Source organism: Poromitra crassiceps, assembly GCF_964638095.1.
Source record: "Poromitra crassiceps genome assembly, chromosome: 3".
Classification (NCBI taxonomy): domain Eukaryota; kingdom Metazoa; phylum Chordata; class Actinopteri; order Beryciformes; family Melamphaidae; genus Poromitra; species Poromitra crassiceps.
The window spans coordinates 23,889,173-23,908,581 of record NC_139625.1 but is presented as its reverse complement, the minus strand read 5'-3'; the positions used below and the strand labels follow the sequence as shown (position 1 = coordinate 23,908,581).

The 19,409-nt window shown below is 44.7% G+C and overlaps 3 protein-coding genes across 3 annotated transcripts; 1 reads left to right on the top strand and 2 right to left on the bottom strand.

The window, feature by feature from the left end:
* Positions 1-1,960: 1,960 nt before the first annotated feature.
* On the top strand, positions 1,961-18,355 carry ptgr2 (prostaglandin reductase 2). The gene is made up of 8 exons (XM_083632642.1): positions 1,961-2,176; positions 2,299-2,417; positions 4,918-5,109; positions 5,897-6,067; positions 7,017-7,226; positions 7,334-7,543; positions 17,658-17,697; positions 17,820-18,355. Exons 1-8 carry the CDS (start codon positions 2,140-2,142, stop codon positions 17,882-17,884), a joined length of 1,044 nt encoding a protein of 347 aa, XP_083488768.1. The 5' UTR covers positions 1,961-2,139; the 3' UTR covers positions 17,885-18,355.
* On the bottom strand, positions 7,954-10,354 carry LOC310772736 (uncharacterized protein). Its single transcript, XM_083632644.1, has 2 exons — positions 9,810-10,354; positions 7,954-9,480 (listed from the first exon to the last, which is right to left on the bottom strand). Exons 1-2 carry the CDS (start codon positions 10,309-10,311, stop codon positions 9,086-9,088), a joined length of 897 nt encoding a protein of 298 aa, XP_083488770.1. The 5' UTR covers positions 10,312-10,354; the 3' UTR covers positions 7,954-9,085.
* Positions 12,155-15,488, bottom strand: LOC310772735 (uncharacterized protein). The gene is made up of 2 exons (XM_083632643.1): positions 14,920-15,488; positions 12,155-14,605 (listed from the first exon to the last, which is right to left on the bottom strand). The coding sequence occupies exons 1-2, from the start codon at positions 15,455-15,457 to the stop codon at positions 14,211-14,213; spliced, it is 933 nt and encodes a 310-aa protein (XP_083488769.1). The 5' UTR covers positions 15,458-15,488; the 3' UTR covers positions 12,155-14,210.
* Positions 18,356-19,409: the final 1,054 nt, after the last annotated feature.

Genomic DNA, 19,409 nt, shown 5'->3' with positions numbered 1-19,409 from the left:
CTCTGATAATGTTGTTGGAAAATAAATAAATTCAATTCCAATTATGTTTCCTGTATCCCCCCCCCCCCCCGATTCCAATTCTGAGGAACTGGAACTTGAATAATTTACATTAAATCATGCAGGAAGTAGTGCCCACAATGATGTAAGCTATATGAAGGCCCTTAGAAAGGCATAGCCTACCTACATGTTGGTGGTTGTTTGCCTCGAGGATCAGGTATGGGATTAGGTTGAATATGTACCACATCAGCACACACATCACACTGCAGTGCAACATGTTTGCCTGGTTAAGGAGGATTTACCTTTTTTTGTGAACTCATGAACGGGGGTAGATATATCAAATTGCAATTATTTTCATAGTAGGCCATTCCCCCTGTAGTGGCAGCAGCAATCTAAACTAACTAACGTTAACGCCAACTGGTGAAGTAGCTACAAAAATAAAACATTGACTAAAATACAAATAAAATAACAGATAACGTTGATAGTGGAACCAGTGCAATGCAATATCATGGTAATAGGCATGACCAGGCATCTCTCTCTGTGTCTGTCTCAAAATAACGTGCAAAGCCTGAAAACATTCACAGATGCTGTTGACAAGAAGCCGAGTCAGACTGACATGCCTGCCTCTTATGACACTGCACTGGGTGTTTGTTTGTCTCTCTCTTCTCTCTCACTGTGTGTGTGTGTGTGTGTGTGTGTGTGTGTGTGTGTGTGTGTGTGTGTGTGTGTGTGTGTGTGTGTGTGTGTGTGTGTGTGTGTGTGTGCGCGTGTGTGCGTGTGCGTGCGTGTGTGTGTGTGTGTGTGTGTGTGTGTGTGCGCGTGCGTGCGTGTCCTCCAGCTGAACATCATCTCCTCTCTTCTCTGCATTGTTTCAATTGAAGCAACACTTTTTTTTTGCATACCACTGATTCCGCCGATTACATCAATTTTTTGTAAGGGGAATCTTGCGCACGGCAGAGATATGAATCAAGAAACATTACTGGTCAGTGGTCATTTATAATTGACACACTGACAGTGTCTATCTTCTCACAAAACTTTCTAATTTCTTTGGCTCCTTCAACGGCTAGCTGTCTAACTTCATTATCAATAACTAATGAAACAACGCTTACTTTCGGCTATAAACAGCAACATCAACCACGGGCAGCCATGCATAAGCGTGTAATCTTGCAGTAATGCTACTTACATTAAACTCAGTCTCTCCATGGTACCCACACAAGCCTTCATTTCCACGCCATTTCCCGGTTCTGTTACATTACATTTGTCGTTATCTGAATGAACGTTAGCGAGTTACGGTGAGAGAAATCCCCGTTAAACTTTTTCTGGTTCATCCACAAGGCGTCACTTCCCAGTTCCACTTTGCACTCAAAAGGGGGGAGGTCCCTGGTTATTACATGTGGAAAACTGCGCTGATAGCTGATACAACAAGACAGGATTTATCCGGTAATGATATAGATTGCAATGGCAATATGTAAAAATAGCTGTTGAATCTGCAGTCTTTGATCAACTCTGACACTGACACCACTTCTGTATAGCAGCTAGCAGCCTTTAGCTAAGCAGCCTTGCTGCTAAACTGTACTTAATAGACAAAGACGATATTTTACGATCAAGATCATTACAGGACTAGCTACACCGGAACACCGTAGGGCAGGAAATGATCTTGCACTTGTCTTGCGTACAACTGTAAAAAAAACAACAACAAAAAAACAGGCCAGCACACTCAATCAAAGCCTGTTCTCTTTTCTAATAAGTGTATTTTTGCCTTGCAAGGTGCACTTGTAAACATTAATGTAGTTATGGTACATAAGTTATTCAAGACGTCACCATACTACGCATGCGCAAAACCAGCTCCTGCGCGAACTGTTCTTTTAAGCGAACACGGAAGTTGTTCAAGTGAATCATCTCGCTTTGCCCTGCTACGCTTTTGACAGAGCGAGTGCAGAGCACTGGGTGCAGAGATGGTACATTGGTAGGCTACATGTTTGCTAAAAACAACGCTACGAGTCGGCGTTGTAATTTGTTTGCTGATTTTCTTGTTGCTGTTTAATATACGATTTCGAAGTCACATTATACGCAGTTATTCTGTGTAAAAAGTCAGAAGTGTGCTGCCAGGTCTGTGTTTCAAAACAGTTACCTTACGCAGGGATGAAAGTGCAAAGAGTTGTGCTCAACACCCGGCCTGGTATGAAGTAAAATAATATACCCTTTTCATGTCAAAATATGTGCTCTTTCGTTAATCTCCGTGTTGTACTGACCCCTGGTGGCTAACGTTTACTTATTCTTTTGCTAATTCTCTTCACCAAGGTAAAAATGGGGTGCCAGTTCCTGAAAATTTCCGCCTTGAGGAGACGACTTTACCACTTGACCTGGAAGAGGGGGAGGTCCTCGTCCGAACACTTTACCTCTCTGTCGACCCTTACATGGTATTGAAGGCATTCAGAAATAATTTATATATTTTAGCATATTGTTAATTTTACAAACTATGGTACAGGCTTAAAGGAACGTTATCACATGCAACTCTTTTGAGCGGACAGTCTGCATTTAGTTTTGGTTAAATGGAAAAAAGGGGGAGTAGAGCAAGTAGGAACCCACCTGTGGCATCTAACTAAAACTTCCTGTACTCAAGCTATGCAAATGCAGTCAGTCCCACAGACTTCAATATTCAAGATTTTTATTGTCACTCCGTAGTACAAGTATCACGTGTGAAATTATTGTGCTGTGGACTCCGTTTACAACATAGTACAATTATAACAGGGCATATGAGTGCAAAAACAACAAGAGACACAACAAGCAATAAGGCAGTAGAGTGATAAGACAAGTCAGAGACAGTGGCATATTCACTGCACATAGGTGCACATGTCATGTGCATACTTTGGACGTACTTAAACATTTTAAATTCGACGTATTTGACGTACAGGTGCAAATAGCATATACCTAATTAAACATACAATTAAACATTAGACATACATAATGGTAGCATCTACAGTGCGGTACAGTACAGCTACTACACTATTTGTGTATGTTAAGGAGTCTCGTGGCCTGCGGGAAGAAACTGTCCCTCAAGCGATTTGTGCGTGCTTTTGGGACCCTGTATCTCCTCCCTGAGGGTAACAGGGAGAACAGGTTGTTGTGGGGATGGTTTGTGTCTTTGATGATCTTCAGGGACCTCCTGAGGCACCGCTGGTTATACAGTTCCTGCAGTTCTGGCAACTCACATCCTGTTACGTGCTGGGCCGCGCGCCTCACTCTTCGTAACGCCCTGCGGTCCATGGTGGTACAGTTCCCGTACCAGGTGGTGAAGCAGCCAGTCAGCAGGCTTTCAATGGTGCCTCTGTAGAAGTCCCTAAGGATTTCTGGCCTTAGCCCAAATTTCTTTAGGCCGCCTGAGTCCGTGTAGTCACTGTTGGGCCTTTTTGACAACAGTGGCGGTGTGACCGGCCCATGTCAGGTCCTGGTGGATGTTGACTCCCAGGTACTTGAAGCTGTCCACCCTTTCCACCACTGTGCCGTTGATGGTGATTGGGGGGTGTGCGCCCCCGCCCCTCCTGTAGTCTACAATGACCTCCTTGGTCTCGGAGACGTTCAGAGAGAGGTGGTTGTCCTGGCACCACTGTTCCAGGACCCTCACCTCCTCTCTGTAGGCCGTCTCGTCGCCCCTGGAGATCAGCCCCACGACTGCTGTGTCGTCTGCAAACTTCACGATGGTGTTACAGATTTGAGTCGCCACGCAGTCGTGGGTGTAGTAGAGGTCGTACCAGAAGGGGCTGGAGACGCATCTCTGGGGCGCTCCTATGCTGATGGTCAGTGGGGAGGAGGTGAGGTTGCGCACTCTCACCACCTGGCGGCGGTCTGTCAGAAAGTCCAGGATCCAGTCACACATTGCTGTGTTTAGTCCCAGGACCTTGAGCTTGCTTGGACCTTGAGGGTACTATGGTGTTGAATGCTGAGCTGTAGTCCACGAACAGCATTCTCACATAGGTGTCCTTCCCCTCCAGGTGTGAGAGGGCAGTGTGGAGTACATGTGCTATTGCATCCGCCGTGCTCCTGTTCGGGCGGTATGCAAATTGGAGCGGGTCGTGGTCCGGGGGGAGTGTGGGGCGGATCTGTGATATGACCAGCTTTTCAAAGCACTTGCTGGCTATGGGCGTGAGGGCTATTGGGCGCCAGTCGTTTAGGCTGGTCACTTTCTGCTGTTTGGGGATGGGGATGATCGTTGCCGCTTTGAAGCAGGAGGGAACTTGCCAGAGGGAGAGGGACTGGTTGAAAATGTCTGTGTATATATATGTATATATGTGCAGGCCCGCCCGGGGATGCCGTCCGGGAGGGTGAGAGGAGAGGATAGGGGGGGGGGGGGGAGGTGATGGAGAGGGGGAGGAGAGGTGGGGGGGAGAGGAGAGGTGGTGGAGAGGGGGAGGAGAGGAGGGGGGGGTGGCGGAGAGGGGGAGGTGGGGAGGAGAGGGGGGGTGGTGGCGGGGAGGGGGGTGGGAGATGTGGTGGGTTGGGGGGTGGGCGCTCTGGCAGAGGGGTCAAACCTGGCGTAGAACGCGTTGAGTTCGTCCGGCAGGGTGGGTGACGCGTCTGGGTTTTGCTGTTGTTTTTCCCCTTTGAAGTCTGTGGCAGCGTGGAGTCCTCTCCACAGGTGTCTGGGGTTGTTGGAGTCCAGTTTCTCCTCCAGCTGCCTGCCGTATTCTCTCCGCGTTTTTTTGATTGTGGCTCGGAGGGCGTATCTCGTCCGCTTGTATTGTTCTGGCGTCCCGGACTTGAAGGCGGTGGCCCGGGCGTGAAGTGCTGCAGCCCGGACATCACAGTTGATCCAGAGTTTCTGGTTTGGCATTGTTTTAACTGATATACAATCAGAGGAAAAACTCCCTCACCTCCTTTATGATGCCTCTGTCACTGTCCTCCTCTGCATCTCCTCTGCAGCGATGTCGTATGAATGAAGAGACAGGTGCAGAGTACCTGACTCCATGGCAGCTGGGTGAGTGTGCGGACGGTGGAGGGGTTGGTGTGGTCGAGTCCAGCCGCTGCGGTGCTCTCTCTGAGGGAGATGTGGTCACTTCATTCAACTGGGCTTGGCAGACTCATGACGTTGTAAAAGGAAGTGTCTTACAGAAGGTGAGGCTTATATTGATCTCTTTCAGCAGTGGCATGTTTTCTGCTTAATGGTCCCCAGGTAAATTATGTCAAAATTGCCTTCAAATGTATCCCCAAAAATGGGGATTCATGTAATAATTTGTGTGGACAACTAGGATGTGTTCTTGTAAAGCTCAATGATATAACATGTCATTAACACACCCAAGGTTAGTGGTGCAATTCGGACTATACTGGAAAAAAAAAAGTATGCATTCATTTATACTTTAAAAGCAAAAGGAAAATGTTACATTATTATACAGTATGGATCTTATGACCTCATGTTATGCCTTCATTCCCCTGAATTGTACATGCCAATCTTATTGATCTTATTATTTTGAATTTCTCATGCCCCCATACTGATAGCACCCTGCATGTAAGAGAAGAGCCATGTATGGATTAAAGCGGCAACTAACGATTATTTTCATGATCAATTAATCTACTGATTATTTTTGCGGTTAATCGACTAATCATTTAGTCTATTGAACCTTACTTAGTTTGACCAGCAGCCAAAATAATAATACATGATTTATAATGCTCTCAAATGGAAAGCAAATCTTAACATTTGTGGTTGTAACCAGCAAATATTTGGTATTTTTATTTAAATAACTTAATAAATAATTACTTAAATTAGATAAATAACTACAATGATTAATCGATTATCAAAATTATAATCAATTAATTTTCTGTTGACTAATCTTTTCAGCACTAGTATGGATATTGATATCAATTGATATTATCAGTTGTAAACTTGACCCTCTCTCGACTGCAGCTGGACCCACAGTTGGTCGACGGGCACTTGTCCTACTTTCTGGGTGCAGTCGGTATAACAGGCCTCACTGCACTGCTGGGCATTAGGGAGAAGGGTCATGTGACCAAAGGAGCTAATCAGACCATGGTGGTGAGCGGAGCAGCCGGGGCCTGTGGCTCCATCGCTGGACAGGTAAACTCCACTTTGCGATCATTCAAAAGTCTAATCCAATGGAATATCGGTCAGGGAGAGAAAGGTAGTTTTATTTGATGGGAGGGACAGAGGGGATTGTTAAAAATATATGTGATGATTTTAATGGTTGGAATTTTACTTATATTTACCCCTACTGGTGCAACTGGTCACATTACTCTGTTTTCCAGCAAGTAAAAGCAATGTGAATTCATTTAATGGAGACTTTAAGGTTGTATACTGTGATAAGATGCAAGAAAACATCCATAAAAACTGTAGGTTTTCTACACATTTATCCCCTCATAGACTGACTTGTTTCAGTTATTTATTTTGAAATATGAATTTTGAATATTTTGAAAATGTAAGTAAAACATTGCAGTGACCCAAACTGACCCATGCCATTTCTTGAGATGATCTGACTGTCTCATTCAAATGTAAGAAAGATGTGAGAAAGATGGCCGATGGTAGGTGGTGATGGAACTATAATTACTACATTTGGGAAATCACACTCAGGGCCGCACATCTGCTCCAGCTAACCATGAATATTGATATTAGCCGCATTCAAAATCGTTCACTCATTCACTCACTCACTATTCCCATATAGTGTTTATGATATAGTGAACTATATGGGGAATGATCAAAATGAGTACACAGATTCGATGATCAAAAAGACTACACAGATTCGGTAAAGACAACCGCATTGCATTGTGGTATACCGGCGAAAATGTAGGGTACATTCATTGTTCACTAGAAATCGCTGTGCATTGTGGGTATTTCATAGTGGACTAAATAGTGAATCAAATTAACAGTTTAGAATTCGGACACTATAAAAAAAATGGCGACACACTAAATAGTCCACTATTTCTGTCATAGGGGCCGATTCCAAACAGGGCTAGTGAGTACATAAATGAGATCACATGACAGGAAGTGAAACCCTGATGCTGTTTCCCAGATCGGCCGTTTGGACGGCTGTGTGAAGGTGGTGGGGCTCTGCGGCTCTGCTGAGAAGTGCAGAGCTTTAGTGGAAGACCTCGGCTTCTCCGCGGCCGTCAACTACCGACAGGACGACGTTCCCACTCGGCTGAGGGAGTGCTGCCCGGACGGTGTGGACGTTTACTTCGACAATGTGGGAGGTCCCATCAGCGACACTGTAATAGCACAGGTACTGTATCAGGTGTGACTGTGTGTTGGCTGTGGATTCAAAAGAGCTTCCCCTCTCTCCTTGAACTCTTTGATCTGACCCCCCCTCAACCCAACCCCCATCTTTAGATGAGCAATGGCAGCCATGTGATCCTGTGCGGCCAGATCTCTCAGTACAACAAGGACGTGCCTTACCCCCCGCCCCTGAGCCAGGAGACACAGGAGGCGCTGAGAAGCAAGAGCATCACCCGGGAGCGATTCATGGTGTTGAACTACATGGAGAAAACAGAGGCCGCCCTCTTCCAGCTCAGCCAGTGGGTTAAATCAGGCCAACTCAAGGTAAGGAGGATGAAGATGATGATGATGGTGATGATGATGTGTGGGTCAGGGTGGGAATTTTGTCATTTTAGGGGCAAGGCCATTCGCAAAAAAAATGTAGGGCACAAGGCTACATGCCAGGGCACAAAGGCTCTATTGACATTGTGAAGAGCGATTTCTCTGAAATGTGTTCAAATGAGCCAATTACACATTCTTTGCATAGGGCAGGCTACATTAAACTGACCATACAGAGCATCTTGTAACTGTAACCAGCCACTGACAAAAACATTAAAGGCCCCCTAAACTGATACTAATCAGACTACATATAGTGGCTTATTGTCCTTAATTCAAAAGTTCCTTAGCCACAGTGGGCAGTGACTGGCAACAATCCAGACTCACACAAAAGATCAATGTCCAAAGGTTTTTTTTCTTGTCAAAATGTATGTCTATTTATTTGCCCTTTTACAGCTCCATTCTTCCACAGTCATTACATAACTTAAATACTTGAAACAAACTAAAACCCCTTTTAGACTGGTCAAAAATCCCACTAATATCCACAAAATAGTGGCATTTTCTTCAGTCTAAAAGTTCCCAAGCTGCGCCATTTACCCGATAGAGCGACCCTGCAAGTGAGGTGGGTTTTTATGCAGCGGCTCTGCTCCGGCTGGCGATATAAATCTTGGCGGTGGTCCAACCCGTGATTTTCCGTGAGTTGCTGCCCCTTTTCCAGCGTGAGTCAATGCGATCCAGTTGGTCCCATATGCTGAAATTCAACTTTCTTGCAGAGAGAAAAGTGTCTCTCGTCGTCATGCACGAGTGCACCCCACAGAGCTCACGAGCCCAGCAGCCCCAGGCACATAGACTGCGTCAAGTCAGCCAAATGTAAGTAGGTCGTCCGCTTTAGCTCTTTCAAAATAAATCCCTCGTTGTAACGTTCACATTTTGAGTAATGATTTACAGCTTCACTATTATGTAATCTTAACATCAAAACGAGTATTTTGATACGATGTTTGCTGCTTCGTTTGTTGAAACACCTTTTTCTCTTCCAACGTGCATCAGTGAGGCTATTTACTTGTTTAAATGACATTAATTTGACATTTTCATCCGGAAGTTTTCATTTTGTTTTAGCTGGCCTGACACTACTGCACCTAGGGCAGCCGTGAGAGAAGGGAAAGGGGAGGGGGAAGAGACAGCCCACAGCGGTGGAGAAACGCGGGTTGAGAGTGCGATATATAAAAGTTTAAAAGGCGATGCTGCTGCTACCCCCTGCTGCTTTCCTGGGTAACAAAAACATGTGTACTAGTGGGTCTTTTGATGTAAAAAAGGTATAAGAAAGATGAAAAACCTTAATTCGCATGAACAAAGGGAAAAACCATCATCTTCAGCATGGTCAAAGACTGTGTGCCCTGCCAGGCCACTCCCCCTGCCTTCCAGGATTACCTGAGGCCTGATGTCTTTTCTCCTGCCAGGTAATTCACAGTAGCATTGACTTAACTGTACAGTACACTCACTTTTGGCCAGCCAGCTAACCCAGCATCTACTATGATGAGACATCGCCTCAACCTATGAACTCTTGTGACTGTGTATGTCACTCCAGCTACTGGAGGAATGAGGAGGAAGAGTGTGGCTCAAAAGAGTCTCTAAGTCATCTGGGTTCTGCTGGGTTGACGCTGGCAGACGTGAAATCAGGTCCCGCGCGACTGAAGACATCACTGATGTCTGATCCTGTATGTCACGCCGAATGGCCTGAAACATGGCAGTGTAGGTCTTCATGTGCTCTGCACGCAGCTGTGCAAGCTCTGCCCTCTGCTGCTCTTCGCGGGACACTTGTTTTTCCTCCCGAAGGCGCTCTCTCTCCTCCTGCTCACGGTCCATTCGAACCCACAGCTCCTTTAGATCCGTCGCCATCATCTGCCCCTTTGTGAGTTTCTGCCTTTTTTTGGGCGGGGGCTGGAATCCTAGAGAACAGAGGAAAATATAACACACACACACACACACACACACACACACACATAACAAGCTCTTAGAACACAGGCAAACTAAAAAATACATGGGGGGGGGGCATGTTAGGATTTACCCTACATTATAAAGCTTGGGGGAAGGGGGGTACTTTAGCTATGTTTAGGTTTTGTCTAAGCTTTTGGGGTGTTTATTATCTGTTCATTATCTGCTCTGGCTTTGTTTGTAAACAGGTATGGTATCTTCCAACCAAGCCCCCCACAAGGGAAACCCCGCCAAGGGCCGCCATTAATAATCACTTGCAATAACAACAATAACACGTTTTTACCTGATTCGTCAGACGCCGCGTCTCTACTGCTGGGCCTGTTATCCATGTCCGTCCCCAAACTGTCTGCAGCCTCGGTCTCAGGAGAATTGCTGCAGGACGGCGTCGCTTCTGGGGTCTGAGCATTAGATCCATGGGTCTGAGGCTCAGCTGGTTCCTCCATGTTGCTAACTAGAGCAACCGGCTGTGGCTCAGCTGGTTCCTCCGTGTTGCTAACTAGATCAACCGGCGGTGCAGAGTGGCTGGTCCCCCAAATGGGCTGGCACAGGTCATAATAATCTGGCCAATCTAAGCGGTCGTTTACTTGGTGGAATTTCTTCCTCAAGCCCTTCAGCTTGCTCGTGACAGCTTGCTTGTCCCGAGAATACCCGCGCTTTTGCATCTGTTTCGACAGCATCTCTAATAACGGGCCATCTCTCACTGTCCCTGTTATATTGCGATTGAACTCGTCTTTTGCTCGGAGCGTAAGTAGCTCCCGGACCTCGCTGTATCCCCAGTTTGACATGATGCTCTTGTTGTTGTTCGTCGTCGTGAGACGCTGACCACTGGGTCAGACCCACCGTCGACGTAGACGGCTATGGGCGGAAGACCTTCTTCTTCTTCTTCTTCTTCTAATAGCTTTCCGGCAGACTAGATGCCTTACGGCACATTGCTGCCTCTCACTGGTCGGAAATATTACTGTTTATGGCGTTTCTAATTCCACAGGAGTAATCCTGTGGCGGCATGAATTCAAGGACTGCTTTCAATCAGTCTTGCCTGATTCTCAGTGGGATTCAGCAGGCTCTTCATTGATACAGTCTTGGTGCCCAGGCTTAATACAGCAGCATACAGCCTTTCTCTTTCTTGTGTGTAACAGTTACATTCCATTCCACTAGTGTATCCAGCTGCAACAAATAATTCAGCCCAACTTCCCATGCTAGCTCTCCTATAGGAACAAGCAACAAATAGCCTATCCATTCTTTACATTATTTTAATACAAATAAAGATGTAAAAGGACAGGAATGTGTGCTGTACATCTTAATATAACACAAAATGTTTTTTTTTTGTTTTTTTTTACATTCTAGCAAGACACTGCTATTGCTAGATAATTTTGTGGCTCAGAATTTCTGAGTCAGAAATAACATGATTCTGCAGTCACATGTTTGTTCTAATTTGAATTGATTGTACCATGGTTGTATTGAATCATGAAACCCTTGTATGATCAAGCAAAGCATTGCACACAGTTCATTTATAATTATTTCACTTATTTTTAGCATCCTGAGATTTACAGTGCAATGTGAAAAATCCCTTTTCCTTCACTCTCATCATCCTATGATATGGATGCGCAATATACGAGGGATCAGCCAAGCAGCATTTTGGTAAACAAACCACGTCACTGGGTGGCAACAGCAATGGAACCCTATGGAGCCTGAGTTTGAGCGTCTGACTCTAGCCGGCTCTCTAAGGCTTCAGGTCTTACAATCAATCAGAAAAAATGAGAAATTATTACAGTACATAATTCTGATAAAACTTCAATTTGTGGTATAAAGGTAAACAAGGCAGTCAGATATCTTGGTATCTTAATAAATAAGTCTGCATCGGATAGAATATCTTCCGATTTATCTCCCAAAATAGAAAAAGCAAAACAAGTCTTTAATTGCTGGTTGCAAAGAGACCTAACTGTTCAGGGCTGTGTACTGTTGTCAAAAGCAGAATATATCTCACGGATAGTATACCCTGCCATCTCACTCTATGTGGATACAAAGACCTGTGCAGCCATAGAGCCTCTCATTCAAGTTCATATGGAAAAACAAAACTGAGTATGTTAATTAAAAGAAAAACATGTATTAGAAGCTATGCTGAAGGGGGCTTAAACGCATTAGACTTCGGAACTATCAAACAAATTTTCAAGGTAAATTGGGTAAAACAAAAATAATTGTCAATGGTTTTATATCCCTAATTTATTTGATAAATGTGGAGGCCTACGTTTTCTTTTATCCTGTAATTATAAATGTGATAAACTGCCTGTCAAATTTGCCGATTTTCACAAACAAGCAGTTGAAGCTTGGAAGATGGCGTTTAATCGTAACTTTTCTCCACACTCATGCATAAATTGGAATAATCAACATGTCTTGTTTAGAAACAAATCCATGTACAGGTCATAAAAGAATGGTTCGATAAAGGTGTAGCATTTGTTTCGGATGTATTCACAGATGTTCATATTAACTTTTATTGTATGTTTGTGATTTGTTATGACTGATGCTAACATGATGAATAAAAGAAACGGAAGGGATCAAGTAATGTTTTTATTGCAAAGGGAAATCAAACAGTCACACAAAAAGTAACGAACAAAGCTGGGGGGGGCGGGGGCAACAAAAATGTCAAAATTAAGTCAAAAAAGTAACCCTAACTATAAAAAGGTAAAAAGTGTCAAAAGTAGTTATGGAAAGGTACCAAAAAAAAGTTAATAAAATAAGTCTTTACAAGGACTGCAACATTGCTATAGAGACAGTCGGTCAGTGTGGGAACGCCCACAAAATGTTATACGGCTGGCGCGTGAGTGGGGTAATTCCGCCCATATATCTCAATGGGCTGACTCACCAAAGGACAATGCTGCGGCTCTAACTACAGGATTGGGGATTCTAGAGCAAGATGCCGCCTATTCAGATGTGCGTTTAGTGCGGGGGTTGAATCCCTGATTGTGTCTGCCTGGGCTGGGCTAGCAGCTAAATGCTAATTACAGGGTTCATACAGACATTACAAAATGAAACTCAACGACTTTCAAGCACTATTTTTTTCCGCATTTTCAAGGACTTCACGCAAATCAAATAATTTATTTTCAAATATAAATTTGGCCCAAAAGTGGCATCAAATTTTCATTATATTACATTTTGTCTTTAACAAGTTAATTCTACTATCAATTTTGGGAATGGGACAGGAAAATATTTGTCTAAAGCAGTGGTTTTCAAATGGGGGTCCTTGAGGGGGTTCCAGGGGGTCCCCAGCCAAAAGGGGGGTAATTTATTTTCACTATAATTCCATTCATAAGTAACACAATGACTATTTTGGTCATGGGTTTTATACACTTTCTGTAATAAAACATCTAAAAGCATCAATCTTATTATCATATGGGGGACCGTGGGACAAAATCCTATGAAATGGGGGTCCGTGGTCTAATCTTTGTCAGTTTAGGGGTCCCTCATGTGAAAACATTTGAGAACCACTGGTCTAAAGATTGCTTTGACTTTGAACTCATACCTCAGTAAGCGCCTTTTGTCTTTTTAATACCAACCGTGGTCAAAATATAAGATGTGACAGTCACTGACAGACAGCGTTATGTGGTTCATGTGAAATTCAAGGACTTTTATGGCTCATTTCCACCACATTTTACTGCCCCGCACAGCTCGTCACCACTCGGCTCTAATCGTTTCGGCCCGATGGACGTTTTGCTTCCACCGCGGAGCATCTGCCCCCACCCACCCCTGCCCACAGCTGGTCGTCATAGCGACCGCATATCTGTCCTTCGCCTAATAGCCGAAGTAGGCTATAACATAACGTTACAATTAAATCCATCCACAGAACTTTTAAACTGTTTATGAAATACCGGTGCCTCTAAATGAGATACAGTGTACATGGGCAAATGTGACAATCGGCCAGGAGAATGGATATCACTTTGTAGTTAGTCAAACTCACAGGCATGCGCTGCGCTGTGCGGGGACGGGAGAGGCGCAACAGAGTGAAGCCTGTACCCCGCGGCCTCTCACCAGGCAAGACCGCGGCTTCACCAAACACCCGCTGCGGCCTAGCGGAGCGCTGCAGCCTCCACTCAGCTACAGAGCTCCCTGAGCAGCGGACTTTTCTCTCTCTCAGACAATTGAACACCCGCCACGATTTTATTTCACCGGAGGCGAAGGCAGCAACACAAAAGACTGATGGAAATATACATAACAGAAGAGAAGGTAAGCCCACTAAACAGGTATGCAGCTGCCAGCTTTGCATTGACAGTCAGTAGACAGAGTAAACACGATTCTGCCTGACCAATCAGTCGTCAACAATGTTTTCACGTCACCATATGAACCCGGGTTCACAGAATAGAACCACGACGAGGCAGGTACTAAAAGTAGCAAGACTCGACCCCAATACAACCCGGGCTGGGATAGTTTTTAGTGGTGGAATGAGACCATTTATCGAGTCGAGCGGAGCGGGATCGCGCTACTACCTGCGGTGGAAATGGGCCATTAAGCACCTTGTTTAAAAAAGGGGCTATTTTCAAGGTATTCCAGGAATAGATTCCCCCCCTCAAAATCCAAGCACCTTGGCAGAACCCTGTAATTATGCTGTATGGTGAGAACAGGGGGATTTACCCCACCCTGACCACGCCCCCAGCCAGCTAACCCAGCGTCTATGACAAGACATCGTCTCAACCTATGAACTCTTGTGACTGTGTATGTCACTCCAGCTACTGGAGGAATGAGGAGGAAGAGTGTGGCTCAAAAGAGTCTCTAAGTCATCTGGGTGCTGCTGGGTTGGCGCTGGCAGACGTGAAATCAGGTCCCGCGCGACTGAAGACATCACTGATGTCTGATCCTGTATGTCACGCCGAATGACCTGAAACATGGCAGTGTAGGTCTTCATGTGCTCTGCACGCAGCCGTGCAAGCTCTGCCCTCTGCTGCTCTTCGCGGGACACTTGTCGTTCCTCCCGAAGGCGCTCTCTCTCCTCCTGCTCACGGTCCATTTGAACCCACAGCTCCTTTAGCTCCTTCGCCACCATCTGCCCCTTTGTGAGTTGCCTTTTTTTTTTCGGCCGGGGCTGGAATCCTAGAGAACAGAGGAAAATATAACACACACACACACACACACAACAAGCTCTTAGAACACAGGCAAACGAATTAAAAAACATTGGGCGGGGGGGGGGGGGGCATGTTAGGATTCCCCCTACATTATAAAGCTTGGGGGGGGGGACTACTTTAGCTATGTTTATGTTTTGTCTAAGCTTTTGGTGTGTTAATTATCTGTTCATTATCTGCTCTGGCTTTGTTTGTAAACAGGTATGGTAGGCACCCACCCTCTTCCAACCAAGCCCCCCACAAGGGAAAACCCACCATTAATCACTAGCAATAACACGTTTTCACCTGATTCGTCAGACGCCGCGTCTCTACTGCTGGGCTGCCATATGTTATCCATGTCCGTCCCCAAACTGTCTGCAGCCTCGGTCTCAGGAGAATTGCTGCAGGACGGCGTCGCTTCTGGGGTCTGAGCAGATCCATGGGTCTGAGGAGGCTCAGCTGGTTCCTCCATGTTACTAACTAGAGCAACCGGCTGTGGCTCAGCTGGTTCCTCCTTGCTAACTATATATAGAGCAACCGGCTGTGGCTCAGCTGGTTCCTCCGTGTTGCTAACTAGAGCGGTGCTGGTCCCCCAAATGGGCTGGCACAGGTCAAAATAAGGCCAATCTAAGCGGTCGTTTGCTTGATGGAATTTCTTCCTCAAGCTCTTCAGCTTGCTCGTGACACCTTGCTTGTCCCGAGTAAACCCGCGCTTTTGCATATGTTTCGCCAGCCTCTCTAATAACGGGCCATCTTTCACTGTCCCTGTTATATTGCGATTGAACTCGTCTTCTGCTCGGAGCCTAAGCAGCTCCCGGACCTCGCTGTCTCCCCAGTTTGGCATGTTGTTCGTGTTGTTGTTCGTCGTCTGAGACGATTCAACTAGCAGGATAAACCTAGCAACATTTTTTTCTCCAATTTCCGGTCAGGATTCACTAAACCGGAAGTAAAATTGTGGGAGATTGTTGCTCAGTTCACGGAGATATCACTGACCACTGGGTCAGATCCAGCGTCGAAGGATATATTATCTACGGCTGGCACTGCAAGACTAGACGACTACTGCGAGACTATGCTGTGTGGTCAGTCCTTCTTGTCCAATTCTTGAATTCAATATTGAATTCTTGAATTCCCAGTAGTGGGTCGCACTGTGGTGACGTGCGATGTTTGCGACTCGCCCACAATACACGTCATCAGGACGTCATGTGACATACATCAACTTGTGATGCACCTGGACACATCATCAGTGATACCTGCTGGGGTTGGGTGTTTCGGGTCTTTCAACAATCAGACACCCTCCCCCAGGCGACCCAGCCGGGGTTGATCAAGCCCCGGCTTGTGTCCAGGTAGCTCTACCGCACCCACGGCTCTCCTCTCCTGATCCACAGCCACCTTGAAGCAACTTCTGCTGCCTCAGTGACGTCACACCCATTCTATTTTTTTTATTGAAAAACTTACAGTAACAGTAACACAAAGACATTTTCAAGTACAAAACTATACATTAACAAACTCCAACCATCAACAACATGACCATAATGTCTTACCATACAATGTCACACTCATTCTAGTCTCGCAGTGCCGCCAGCCGTAGATCTTTTTAAATTAAACATGAAGCATTTAATTCAATAATACATAGGCTACCCTCATTAATATCTAGTGAGTGAAATACTGTAGTGAAATTAGTATGGAAGTATGGACAACCTAAAGCCATGTACGCCTGCATGCACTGCATGTCCCTTATAATTTTGGAGGGTCCTTTGGCATCACAAGTCTAGTATAGGAGCTCTTGCAGTGTTTGGATTTGGGGGAGTGGACTCCTTGCCTGGTCCCGAGCTGTAGAACCACTCACTTATCTCTTTTTTTTTTTTTTATCATCATCATCATCATCATCAGTATATAAAAGGGAGCTAGGACTCTGTTTGTCTGTCTGTCCCATGATGACATCATCAGTGATGTCTGTCCCACTGATGACATCATCAGTGACACACACACACACACACACACACACACACACACACACACACACACACACACACACACACACACACACACACACACACACAGTCCCAGTTATGATGTCATCAGTGATGTCACACACACACACAAGAGACAGGCACACACATGCACACACAAACACAAACACAAGAGACAGACACACACACACACTGATGACAGTCTGAGGGAGAGGAGGAGAGGGAGAGAGGGGGGACGCGAGATGCCTAGTTAACAAAAACAGTCTTACTCCGTTGCTGGAAGCTTGCTGACGTCGACGGCGGGTCTGATTACGTGAGACTACACCCATTCACACAGCTCATGTTCCGTCCAGTGACTCCGTCTGCTCTGGATGTGCCCCTTTCAATTTTGTGTTTCAAATAAGATTAGAGAAATTATGTTGATGTTATTATTTATTATTGTGTTTATCATTTATTTATTTTAATTATTTCTTTCAGGTATTTTCTTTATTTGCACACTATAATCTTGAATTGTATTTGTACCTAAGTATACATTCCACATGTATGTTACGTCTGTATGTATCAGCTGATTGTATGTTTAATTCTTCTAAAAAAATAAAAATAAACCCTGTTCCGCTTTTAGATAGAGGCTGATTCTATCAGCACTATGACTACCTCTGCTGGCAGACGGAAGGCGGAACAAAATGATCCACCACTCCGTATTTGTGACTTTTACACAGGTGGCGAGACGTAATAACGCCGCAATGAACATGGCTTTCACAGGCTGTGTAAAAGGGGCTTATGTGTGTTAGAGCAGGAGATGTGTGGACGAGATTTAGCCTAGGCCCCGCCCCCAGCTCTGCACAGACACAGGCGTAGAGAGAGAGACTCGTGTTGAGGTCTGGAAATTAATGGAGAATTAATTAATTTCCTCATTGGCGAGACTTTAGCAGGCTATGGAGAGCGGTTCGAAACACGCACACGCGCGCACACCCACACATTGTCAGAGAGAGGGGAGAGGGGGGTGGAGGAGAAGGGTGGAACCTGCAAACCTGCACCACTTACTTCAACACCTGGGTGTGATTTTTCTTTTAGGTCCTGGAAACAGTGGTGAGCAGCATTGAGAATATGGGAGGTATGTTTTTTTTTTTTTTTCTATCTAGTTTGTCTATTTGTGTGACTATTTGTTATTTGGCTTTGTCGTGAGTAGCAGAATGTCTGTAGTGGGAATTGAATGATTTTCTCATTTTCTTGCAGTGGCATTTTGCTCCATGATGAAAGGTGGAAACATCGGCAAGCAAATTGTAAAGTTATCGGAGTGAAGGAAATATTTCTCCAGTAGAGACCGCTCTCACTAAAGGCCTTGGGAAATGAAGCTGCATTTATATCATCGCTATTAACACAGTTAATGAATCTGGGGGAAGACATTGCATTGATCTGTTGATAACAATTATTATTTTATTACTATTTGAAGGGTATAAATGAAAAATTACATGTTCCTTCCTTCCTGCTTGTAAGTCAGAAAATCTAGATTTTTTAATACTTGATTAACTTTTTTGTTGTTGTAATGTAGACAAATGGTAGGAAAGCAGAATATTGCAGTACTGAATCACTATACTAGGTGTATTACACAACAGTATGTATTGCAGTTTTATGTCATGGCTCAAGTCAGCATTTGCATTTTTCTCTTAATTCTGCATTATGATGGAATTGCAATATATGTGCTATGTGATGACAAACACAATATGATTTACTGTAATGAACAATTTATTTCACAGCACTATAAACCTTTAACAAAATAAAATCATGGTTTGCACTCATTACAGTTGTCACAATAAAAACATGTGGCCGGTGTAAATAATCCATTCATATACTTCCTATGGTAACACATGAGGGTATGCAGTCAGAGCAAGTCAAGTACTAAATACCAGTACATCAACTGTATTGCTTGTCAGAGACGTACTGGTGGTTTATGTTAACCATGAGGAGATAAATGTGTCCAAAAGAAACAAAAACAGCCCCATGCAAAATTTGAAAGTGAGGTAAAAAAAAGAAAACATTTTGCTCAAGTCTCCCCCCTTTACCAACCAAATCCATTCAATACTGCCCCCTAGTGTCACTGTGTGAACGTGTCCCGTAGCTTGAGAGGTACTGAACATCATTAGAGAATCTGTTTGTATGCTCCCCAAAAACACATTTCAAAATATCCGTCTTAATGCTGGAAATATACACATGGTGCTGCTCTCATACAGATGGAAAAATACACACTTGCCTAAGCAGAAAGGCAAAAAATAAAAATAAAAATAAATCGTTGCATGAATTAAACCATGGCTGACGTGAGTGCAAATCACTGCTCAGTAGTGTGAAAGATTTCTGTATTTTAGACACTAACAAAGTCCTAATATTGAAACTCATGGCTTATCGCTGCACCTGCACTAGGAATGGTTGGAGAAACACCAGGATTTAACTCTTTTCTGCATCTTTGCTTATGTGGAAAGACCAGGTCACTGTGGTTCCCCCGTACATAATTGAATCAGTTTTCTTCTTGTGGAACCGAGGCACCTGCCGCTATCAACTAGAAAGGACTGACGTAGAGTGCAACAGACTCAGTTTACTGGTCTCACACCGTCCCAAATAGGAAGTTACATTCTGCACAGTCGGGACAAACATGACATCACACACAAAAGCGCTCAAATGAAAAGTTCAAAAAGCAGCAGGGAATGCCTTCTTTCACCTTTCCCCTGAGGAGACTCGCTGCTCCCTGGCCAGGAACGCCCAGTATCAGTGCAGAGATACAGTATAACATAAGAGGAAGGTAGGGGGGTAGATAAGTCACACAATACAATC

What these genes read in the sequence shown, in the direction of transcription:
- ptgr2 (XM_083632642.1), top strand. Translation starts at nt 2,140, where the DNA reads ATGAAAGTGCAAAGAGTTGTGCTCAACACCCGGCCTG. An exon ending in TGTGCTCAACACCCGGCCTG is followed by an intron (nt 2,177 to 2,298) that starts GTATGAAGTAAA and finishes CTCTTCACCAAG; the next exon opens with GTAAAAATGGGGTGCCAGTT. An exon ending in CAGCATTGAGAATATGGGAG is followed by an intron (nt 17,698 to 17,819) that starts GTATGTTTTTTT and finishes ATTTTCTTGCAG; the next exon opens with TGGCATTTTGCTCCATGATG.
- LOC310772736 (XM_083632644.1), bottom strand. Translation starts at nt 10,311, where the DNA reads ATGTCAAACTGGGGATACAGCGAGGTCCGGGAGCTACTTACGCTCCGA. An exon ending in CGCGGCGTCTGACGAATCAG is followed by an intron (nt 9,481 to 9,809) that starts GTAAAAACGTGT and finishes TCTGTTCTCTAG; the next exon opens with GATTCCAGCCCCCGCCCAAA.
- LOC310772735 (XM_083632643.1), bottom strand. Translation starts at nt 15,457, where the DNA reads ATGCCAAACTGGGGAGACAGCGAGGTCCGGGAGCTGCTTAGGCTCCGA. An exon ending in CGCGGCGTCTGACGAATCAG is followed by an intron (nt 14,606 to 14,919) that starts GTGAAAACGTGT and finishes TCTGTTCTCTAG; the next exon opens with GATTCCAGCCCCGGCCGAAA.